Source organism: Tachysurus vachellii, chromosome 17, assembly GCF_030014155.1.
Source record: "Tachysurus vachellii isolate PV-2020 chromosome 17, HZAU_Pvac_v1, whole genome shotgun sequence".
In the NCBI taxonomy this organism is placed as follows: domain Eukaryota; kingdom Metazoa; phylum Chordata; class Actinopteri; order Siluriformes; family Bagridae; genus Tachysurus; species Tachysurus vachellii.
Window position 1 is genome coordinate 1657184 of NC_083476.1, and position 10317 is coordinate 1667500.

Genomic DNA, 10317 nt, shown 5'->3' on the forward strand with positions numbered 1-10317 from the left:
AGTAACAAAGTTTGTTAATTTTGTGTCTTATGTTATTTATTTTATGTAGTGATTTTTTTCACACACCTAAATAAGGCTCAGCATGTGTGTGTGTGTGTGTCACACATTTCTCACAGCTGTAATAAAATACTAATAAGTTCTTAACAAGTTCTTTACAGTATATTCACAGAATATCATTTTATTATCAATGTTATTAATTTATTTTTTTTTCTTTTCAATACAGATTTGTTGAGGAAAAAGTTGGACATGTTGCCTTCCACTAAGCGTGAAATTAAAAACATTAATCTGAAAAAGGATGCGAAATATGGCCTGGGTGTGTACACACACACACACACACACACACACACACACACACACACACACAGTGTATATACATATGAAATGTTAATAATGTATACTAACTGAAGGATGGACCAAGGAGGGGCTTTTGTATCTGTCAGTCAAAGTAAAGTAGGTGTGGCCTCGATAATTGTCAGTCATAGTAAAGAAGGTGTGGCCTCAGTGCCTGTCTATATCAGTGAAGAAGGCATGGCCTCTGTCACTTGTCACTTTTTCCTACCTGTCACTTTCAGTCTCTGTGAAGGAGAAGAGGCCTCTGAGGAAATGTAAAATTGTGTGTGTGTGTGTGTGTGTGTGTGTGTGTGTGTGTGTGTGTGTGTGTGTGTGTGTACTCCAGGCTTTCAGATCAGTGATGGAGAGAGTGCAGGCCGTATGGACCTGGGTACCATCGTCAGCTCCATTACTCCAGGGGGACCTGCTGACGTCGATGGACGCCTGAAACCAGGTGTGGGTCTGTTCAGGATCAGACGACGCGATGCTTCATGTTTATTCTCCTTAATATCTGGCTGCATAAGTGAACTTTGCTGTTGTGTGTCGTTGCTCGTTGCTGCAGGTGACCGGCTGCTTAAAATAAACAGTATTAACGTTGAAGGTCTTTCTCATGAAGAAACCATGGAGATCTTGCAGACTTCTCCAGATGATGCCACACTGCTGGTATCACAGCCCAAAGAGCCACTCTTCACAGGTATCACTTCACTCAAAAAATATTATACTTCCAGATGATAAAAAAATAATAATCTTTTATGTATATATTTAAATTTAGTGTCCTTCATCTTGGTAGAAAACATGAGGCCCGAACCGTCAAACACTGCGACGTTGATGCCTCATAGCGTTTTGGTCAAGTTTAGACACAATGCCGGTTGTCTGATCTGAACATCAAACCGTCTGTCTCGTAGACTCTCTTTCAGATCTCTCGCACTACAAAGACAAGTCGAGACAGGAAGTAGACGTGGATTCTTCCTCCGAGGAACTGGCTCATACATTCCCTCCCTCCATCACTAAGAACGTAGCAGGAAGCTTCCCACAGACCCAACTCAACGGCCTGCACCAGAAAGATGAAAGCGGCGCTGACTCCGCCCCTCCGGCGCTGCCGCCCAAAACCAGGAAGACCAAAGTCCCCGAAGCCCCGAAGGAGCCGGAGATCTCGGACAGAGGCGACTCGGACATGGACGAGGACACGCACTCGAGTAACCAGGACAAGCAAAAGTCTTTAAAGGTAGTGTCCGAGATCGTAGTGATTTGATTTGTTTTAGACTTTAATGTGAAGGATTTAGTGTTTGTTGTAATGACTTTTTTTAATGTCATGTTTGTAAATTGTATTATTTCATATTTTCAATAAATTCTCCATCACCTGAAACCATGTGAAGGATGAGTCTGAGGAAATGAAATGCACCCGTTAATCGAACGTTAGGTCGTTTTAACGGCCCGGACGTAATAGACTCTAACGACTCTGAAGTAGTTATTGCAGGAAAAAAAGATTTACACTTATATATAATTATACCGTCAGCAACGGTTAATTAGCCTGCTGTGTATTTTTAATAATCAATAACTTCCCTGTAGCATAAAGTTATCATCACACTTACCCTTTAAAAAGAATAGCTTAGCTGCATGTGTAGGTGATTCTCCCTCACTATCCCGATCAGCTGAGCTGCGCTTGCTGTCCATTGCTGTGGTGGGGGATCTCGCTTTACATTTGCGCTCAAGCTACAAGGCTAATGTAGCTAAAAGGTAACGGAAGCTTGTAGCCACCACTTTAGCTTTGCGCAAAAACAGCTTTGTGAACAGCTTGCGATGGTTTCTGACACGAACATTGTTGCTAGGCAACTGGGATATATGCTAACAGAGCAGGCTAATAACTGAGGCAGGATGGTTAGCTAGCTAGCAAACAGCCGCTGTTGGTTATATGGATAGAGTGAGAGTAGAAACGAGTTAACTGGACTGTGAAGATTTTAAGTACTAAAATTACTGTAGGATATTAATAATGTAAAAGTTACAGAGATAAAAATGGTAAGAGACGAAAAGTCTCTCTTGTATGTAGAGCAAATGCAAAAGTCTATTCTCGGATTTTCCAAGAAAATTCCACCTCCACGTCTCTCACATAACTAACTGACTTTGAATTGCATTTTAAATGTGCAATTTTGAATGAATAACGCATGATACTGAGCAGCAAAAAGCCTTACACTTTTAACCCTGTAACCCCTGACCTCTCTTAAACCCTGCATGCCCTCCCCGCAGGCCGGCTGTGTGTGGTGGCGTGTGTGTGTGTGTGGTGGCGTGTGTGTGTGTGTGTGTGGTGGCGTGTGTGTGTGTGTGTGTGGTGGCGTGTGTGTGTGTGTGTGTGGTGGCGTGTGTGTGTGTGGTGGCGTGTGTGTGTGTGTGTGTGGTGGCGTGTGTGTGTGTGTGTGGTGGCGTGTGTGTGTGTGTGGTGGCGTGTGTGTGTGTGTGTGGTGGCGTGTGTGTGTGTGTGGTGGCGTGTGTGTGTGTGTGGTGGCGTGTGTGTGTGTGTGTGTGGTGGCGCGTGTGTGTGTGTGTGTGTGGTGGCGTGTGTGTGTGTGTGTGTGTGGTGGCGTGTGTGTGTGTGTGTGTGTGGTGGCGTGTGTGTGTGTGTGTGTGGTGGCGTGTGTGTGTGTGTGTGTGTGGTGGCGTGTGTGTGTGTGTGTGTGGTGGCGTGTGTGTGTGTGTGTGGTGGCGTGTGTGTGTGTGTGTGGTGGCGTGTGTGCGTGTGGTGGCGTGTGTGTGCGTGGTGGCTGTGCGGGGGTGCGTGGTGGCTGTGCGGGGGTGCGTGGTGGCTGTGCGGGGGTGTGTGTGTGTGGTGGCTGTGCGTGTGGTGACTGTGTGTGTGTGTGGTGGCTGTGCGGGTGTGTGGTGGCGGGTGTGTGTGTGTGTGTGTGGTGGCGTGTGTGTGTTTGTTTGTTTGTGTTTGTGTGTGTGTGTATTTACGCAGCTCTTCTTTGTTTGCAGGACGTCTCCATCACGGACAGATTAAGTGATAGTGGCCCAGCAGTCAGTAGTCTCCAGCCTGGAGGTCTATTTGACATTGAGCTGTCTAAAATAGACAGCAGTCTGGGCATTAGTGTCACGGTACTGTTCGGAAAGGTTTTCACTCTCTCTTTATTTCTTCCTTTTTTCCCCTTTTTTGTTTATTTGTGTGTGGGTGTGTGTGTGTGTGGGCGTGTGTGTGTGTTGTCGTGTTTTCCCGATCCTCTGTAGCCCGTGCTGCTTTGTTTTGAAGCTCCTGGCTTGGCTTCAGTTTCGGGGAAAGTAACGACTCTCTCGCGTCTGCATGCGGGTTTTAACAAGCGTTTTGATATGAACGCCTTCGTCTCGCTTTGCGAACGGTAAAATCGACACACTTTACAAACACTGTAGCTGTACAACTGGGCAAATGGGATCCTTAACATTTACGACTCTTATTCAACACATCTGGCACTAATTGTGCTTTCAAAATGGTAAAAATTTTAATCCAGACTTTTGGGAAAACAAGAAACTTAAATGACTAAAATTATACAGCAATTACACGTAGAAATGACTGTTATCTGCTAATCACAAATGTCATGGTGCACTTCATGATTCATGCTTTTTTATTAGGGACATTTTGTTTGCTTAGCTGTGTGTGAGTCTGAGTCTGGGTCTGTGTGTGTGTGAGTCTGGGTCTGTGTGTGTGTGAGAGTCTGGGTCTGTGTGTGTGTGTGAGTCTGGGTCTGTGTGTGTGTGAGTCTGGGTCTGTGTGTGTGTGTGTGAGTCTGGGTCTGTGTGTGTGTGTGTGAGTCTGGGTCTGTGTGTGTGTGTGTGAGTCTGGGTCTGTGTGTGTGTGTGTGAGTCTGGGTCTGTGTGTGTGTGTGTGAGTCTGGGTCTGTGTGTGTGTGTGTGAGTCTGGGTCTGTGTGTGTGTGTGTGAGTCTGGGTCTGTGTGTGTGTGAGTCTGGGTCTGTGTGTGTGTGTGTGAGTCTGGGTCTGTGTGTGTGTGTGTGAGTCTGGGTCTGTGTGTGTGTGTGAGTCTGGGTCTGTGTGTGTGTGTGAGTCTGGGTCTGTGTGTGTGTGTGAGTCTGGGTCTGTGTGTGTGTGTGAGTCTGGGTCTGTGTGTGTGTGTGTGTGTGAGTCTGGGTCTGTGTGTGTGTGTGTGTGTGAGTCTGGGTCTGTGTGTGTGTGTGTGTGAGTCTGGGTCTGTGTGTGTGTGTGTGTGAGTCTGGGTCTGTGTGTGTGTGTGTGTGAGTCTGGGTCTGTGTGTGTGAGTCTGGGTCTGTGTGTGAGTCTGGGTCTGTGTGTGTGTGTGTGAGTCTGGGTCTGTGTGTGTGTGTGTGTGAGTGTCTGGGTCTGTGTGTGTGTGTGAGTGTCTGGGTCTGTGTGTGTGTGTGTGAGTCTGGGTCTGTGTGTGTGTGTGAGAGTCTCTGTCTCTGTGTGTGAGAGTCTCTGTCTCTGTGTGTGTGGGTCTCTGTCTCTGTGTGTGTGGGTCTCTGTCTCTGTGTGTGTGGGTCTCTGTCTCTGTGTGTGTGGGTCTCTGTCTCTGTGTGTCTCTGTGTGTGTTTGATGAAATGAATCATAAAGCTGGCATAAAGTTAGTTATCACAAAATAATTTAGCATCTTTATTCCTTCAGGCTTGTGTTTTGAGCAGAAATGACACTTATGAACTGTTAATTAGCTGATTAACTAGCAGAAAGGAAAGAAACAGAAGTCCAACACGTTCCTTTTCATCCTTGTAATTGTTAAACATCACTTTCTAAGCATTATTTACGTTTTTCACATAAATTCTACCAAGAACATGTCAATTAGCGATTAGCATTAGCATTTAAGATACAGTTCTTGATTAGCTCTTTAACCGTTAGGTGTGTTGAATATGAAATGGACCTGAAATGTAAAAGATGTGATGGTGTTTATCCTGAAGCAACAACACAGCCCATGTCTAACAGCTCACACAAATAAAATACATCAATAAATAAACAAATTGCTAAGTGCTAATGGTGTTTGTTTGCGTTCGAGGTTCACGGTCTCAGCTTTGCTCCTGTGTGATTCTGTCCTGAGTGATTTTTACCCTTCGACCCACATTATTTTACGAATACTAAAAATAAACGAGCTGCTTTTACTTGGCGTCACTTTATGGCTTGATCTGTGGAATGATTGGATTTAAACAGTCACATTATTTTAAATACACACTCGGATTAATGTGTAATGAAGCCAAAGTAGAAACAGCTGAAATACATAAACCCTGGCTAGCAAAACCCACCCAGATTAGATCAGTATGAGCCGTAGACGTCACGCAGAAGTGTGTTAACGGTTGTGTTGCGTGGTGCAGGGTGGCTCCAACACGTCGGTGAGACACGGCGGGATCTACGTCAAAGGGCTTGTCCCTAAAGGTGCAGCAGAGCTGGATGGGAGGATCAAGAAAGGTAAATGATAACATTTATAGTTAGTATTCACAGTAACAGACATTGCAGGATGTGTGTGTGTCTGTGTGTGTGTCTGTGTGTGTGTCTGTGTGTGTGTCTGTGTGTGTGTGTGTGTGTGTGTGTCTCTGTGTGTGTGTGTGTGTCTCTGTGTGTGTGTGTGTGTCTCTGTGTCTGTGTGTGTGTGTCTGTGTGTGTCTCTGTGTCTGTGTGTGTGTCAGTGTGTGTGTGTCTCTGTGTCTGTGTGTGTGTCTCTGTGTGTGTCTCTGTGTCTGTGTGTGTCTCTGTGTCTGTGTGTGTGTCTCTGTGTCTGTGTGTGTGTCTCTGTGTCTGTGTGTGTGTCTCTGTGTCTGTGTGTGTCTCTCTGTGTCTGTGTGTGTCTCTCTGTGTCTGTGTGTGTCTCTCTGTGTCTGTGTGTGTCTCTCTGTGTCTGTGTGTGTCTCTCTGTGTCTGTGTGTGTCTCTCTGTGTCTGTGTGTGTCTCTGTGTCTGTGTGTGTCTCTCTGTCTGTCTGTGTGTGTGTGAGTATCTGTCTGTCTGTCAGAGTCTCTGTGTGTGTGAGACTGTGTAGTGGTGATGTGTAATATAATGTGTGTGTGTGTGAGACTGTGTAGTGGTGATGTGTAATATAGTGTGTGTGTGTGTGTGTGTGTGTGCGCTCACTCATTAGGAGACCGTGTGGTGGCTGTGAACGGAAAAAGTCTGGACGGAGCGACTCATAAGGAGGCGGTGGAGGCTCTGAGAGACACGGGACAGGTGAGAGAGAGAAAAGCTACAGAATCATCATCTGCTTTCACTCGCTCTTATGTATGAAATGACAAACTCCAGACTTCGTTTTATACAAATAATAATATGTAATATTGTGTTGTTGTGTGTTGTTGTGCTTTTACCACAGACGACTATTTATGTATTACAATTGTTTTGCTTTGTTATGGATAATAATGACATCACTCTTCTGTTTATTTTGTGGTCTCTCTCTCTCTCTCTCTCTCTCTCTCTCTCCCAGGTGGTCCATCTGTTATTGGAGAGAGGACAGCTCCCAGAGGACAGAGTTCACGCTCCTCTCACCCCTAAGGTCACTTTGATGGTCCGAGACCCCAAACCTCAACTTCGTAGCACAGTGAGAAAACCCCAGCCGGAGTACAGCTTCGTCACGCCAGGTACACTGTGTGTGTGTGTGTGTGTGTGTGTGTGTGTGTGTGTGTGTGAGATCCTGAAACAGCAGACAGATCGTCACTTAGCTTAATGTATTAATCACTAGTCTATCTCTGAACAGTGGTTGCTATGGTTACGTCTTGTGTGGTGTTTATATTAGTCTCTGTTGTTATGGATAATTCACAATACAGTTTTTATAGCATCGAGTCTCCTGTGTGTGTGTGTGTGTGTGTGTGTTTGTGTGTGTGTGTGTGTGTGTGTGTGGTCCTCCTGCAGATAACGTATTTGAGGTGAACTTGCTGAAGAACACCTCAGGTCTCGGGTTCAGCTTTAGCCGCGAGGAGAATGTTCCGGATGAGCCACTCTGTACCAGCATGGTCCGGGTCAAGAAGTTGTTTCCCGGCCAACCGGCTGCCGAGAGCAGGCTGATCCGAGTGGGCGACGTCATCCTGCGTGTCAATCAGACGTCACTAAAAGGACTCACGCAGCACGTACGTGATGACGTATTTGACACGTCTCCATCTGCTTCTTTTCTCCATTTCAGGTTCAGATATCAAATAAACTGTATGATATAATTCCCAGAATGCATTGCAGCAGCAGTGAGGTGTGATGAAGTGGATTTCCTCATTGTTCAACGTCGTGTCTACGCTTAGCTGGATTACGTGATGGCTAATTAGCGTGCTAACGAAAGGAGTTAAAACTGGTTCTATCTGACGCGCACATAGGCGGTTGTATAAAAAAAACCTAGCACGGTTCCTTGGTATGACCACTAGGTGGCACTAAACCTGAAAGTAAAAAAAGACCCCATCTGTTTTGGCCTGACCATACTGTAGATATAGCTTCTTTATTTCATTCCGTTATCTAGCTAGCAAGGAGCCGACTCAACATTTCAATATGTCTAATGTGTGTTTCAGGAGGTGATCTCAGCTTTAAGAGGGACAGGTCAGGATGTGACGTTGCTGCTGTGCAGGCCTGAAGCAGGAGTACTTCCTGATGTGGATTCCTCTAACCAGGTACACAAATGGCCTCCTACTAATCTGGATATAATATTTAAATTTAAATTTATTCCCAGACTTAAAAGCACTTTTGTACGTCGCTCTGAATAAGAGCGTCTGCCAAATGCTGTAAATGTAAATGGTGATATAGCGCCTCCTAGGGCAGCATGCGCCAAATCATCCAGTAACGCAGCCTGTCAGCTAACAAACATACGCCTACTAATATAGGGTGCCATTACTTATGTCCTAATTGTCTAGCTTGTCGTACATGCTTTCTACAAAGTCCTTAATGTGAAATTACATTTTACAATGTTTAATAAAGTCAATAGTGCAATAAATGGCTGATTAGATTTGACACAATTTACACTAACTCAGGAATGAGAACTAGGATACTAACTAACTAACTAACTAACTGCTCATTAACACCTATTATTTCTTGTATATTAATTCTTGTATCCTGTGAACAATTTATGAAAAAGAATTATAGAATGTTAATATATTTGTAAAGTTGTAACCATCATAATTTAGCACGTTAGCATAACTGGAAATAGCAAAAAAAAAAAAAACAAAGTATGTTTGCTATTCGTATTTTAGTAAATTTGTTAACATTATTAATTTACAAAGTAAATAGATAGAAAGTTAGTTATCAAGTTAGTAAAAAGTCTTTTCATCCCTCAGACCTCCACCTCATCCCTCCGTAAGGAACCTCCTCCGAAGCCAAAACTCTTCATGAAGCCGGCGTCTCCGCCTCAGGAGGAGAAAGTCAATTCCATGGTGGAACAGGCTCTGGACAGGATGCTGATGAAGTCACCGAGCCGAAGAGACAGCTACAGTGACAGCACTGATGAGGAAGAGGAGGTGGACGAAGAGGGCTTAAGTCCTGCGGGTCAGAAGGAGTCCGTCTCGGAGACGGACGACACCATCCGCTCTGCCTACGCCGACACCGATGCCGCCCACAGGCCCGAGGCCAGCTGGAGGTCAGGGAGCGCTTTCTTTTAGAGCACACAGAATTACACAACTGTCTTAACACTTAAATGTTTATAAATATTTACTGATTAAATATAAGTGATAATTAAGTTGTAAAAGTACATTACTGAACCAGCAGGAGAAAAAAAGTCAGTTCATGTCACTAAGTATGTTAGTAAATTTACTTCATAAATGATTCAGTAATATGCTAATAAACCGTTTTGTAACTTACGGTAATTTAGCTAATGAATATAAATGATAAGTGAGTAAATAAATTACTACCTGACCAAAGACTTCATGAGCTTGGAGTGAATGTTAGGACGTTACTAATAGAGGTAGTAAGTATGTAAATAAGTAAGATGTATAAGTTGGTTAGATAGTTACCTAGTTAGTAATTTAGACTGAATAAATGACTAAAATAGCTAGTTAGTAAATTATGTCAGTGTGCATGTGCACAAGTTTTAATAACTAGAATGGGGTCAATTTAGTAATTGAATCTTTCGGTACGTCTGTTAGCAATGAGGTTAATAATTGAGTAGGTTGGTAGATTAGTTACACGGGTAGGCAGAGGTTTGTAGTTAGTTAGTAGTAGTTTGGCATGTTACACAGTTATGTAATCGGTATGTAAGTTGGATGGAAAGTTATCTAGTTTGTAATTTAGCTAGTTAGCAAATTATTAAATTAGTAAATTAATATTTCAGTACTCAGCATTTTAGTATGAAAATAAGACTCACTCAGACACACACTCACTCACAGACACACACTCACTCACAGACACACACTCACTCACAGACACACACTCACTCACAGACACACACTCACTCACAGACACACACTCACTCACAGACACACACTCACTCACAGACACACACTCACTCACAGACACACACTCACACAGACACACACTCACACAGACACGCACTCACACAGACACGCACTCACTCGCAGACACGCACTCACTCGCAGACACGCACTCACTCGCAGACACGCACTCACTCGCAGACACGCACTCACTCGCAGACACGCACTCACTCGCAGACACGCACTCACTCGCAGACACGCACTCACTCGCAGACACGCACTCACTCGCAGACACGCACTCACTCGCAGACACGCACTCACTCGCAGACACGCACTCACTCGCAGACACGCACTCACTCGCAGACACGCACTCACTCGCAGACACGCACTCACTCGCAGACACGCACTCACTCGCAGACACGCACTCACTCGCAGACACGCACTCACTCGCAGACACGCACTCACTCGCAGACACGCACTCACTCGCAGACACGCACTCACTCGCAGACACGCACTCACTCGCAGACACGCACTCACTCGCAGACACGCACTCACTCGCAGACACGCACTCACTCGCAGACACGCACTCACTCGCAGACACGCACTCACTCGCAGACACGCACTCACTCGCAGACACGCACTCACTCGCAGACACGCACTCACTCGCAGACACGCACTCAC

At 45.0% G+C, this 10317-nt stretch overlaps 1 protein-coding gene across 3 annotated transcripts in view; it reads left to right on the top strand.

Moving 5' to 3' along the window:
• The window catches only part of ptpn13 (protein tyrosine phosphatase non-receptor type 13), a 65925-nt gene that overhangs the window by 45279 nt on the left and 10329 nt on the right, over positions 1 to 10317 (top strand). Inside the window, exons 20-30 of one of the 3 annotated variants that reach the window (XM_060891718.1) lie at positions 224 to 313; positions 677 to 784; positions 893 to 1024; positions 1236 to 1555; positions 3301 to 3435; positions 5630 to 5723; positions 6390 to 6475; positions 6726 to 6879; positions 7151 to 7365; positions 7789 to 7887; positions 8548 to 8846. In XM_060891718.1, the coding sequence (XP_060747701.1) occupies positions 224 to 313; positions 677 to 784; positions 893 to 1024; positions 1236 to 1555; positions 3301 to 3435; positions 5630 to 5723; positions 6390 to 6475; positions 6726 to 6879; positions 7151 to 7365; positions 7789 to 7887; positions 8548 to 8846 (1732 nt within the window). The remainder of the gene's footprint in view (positions 1 to 223; positions 314 to 676; positions 785 to 892; positions 1025 to 1235; positions 1556 to 3300; positions 3436 to 5629; positions 5724 to 6389; positions 6476 to 6725; positions 6880 to 7150; positions 7366 to 7788; positions 7888 to 8547; positions 8847 to 10317) is intronic. The other 2 variants (XM_060891719.1, XM_060891720.1) reach the window with 2 other exon arrangements.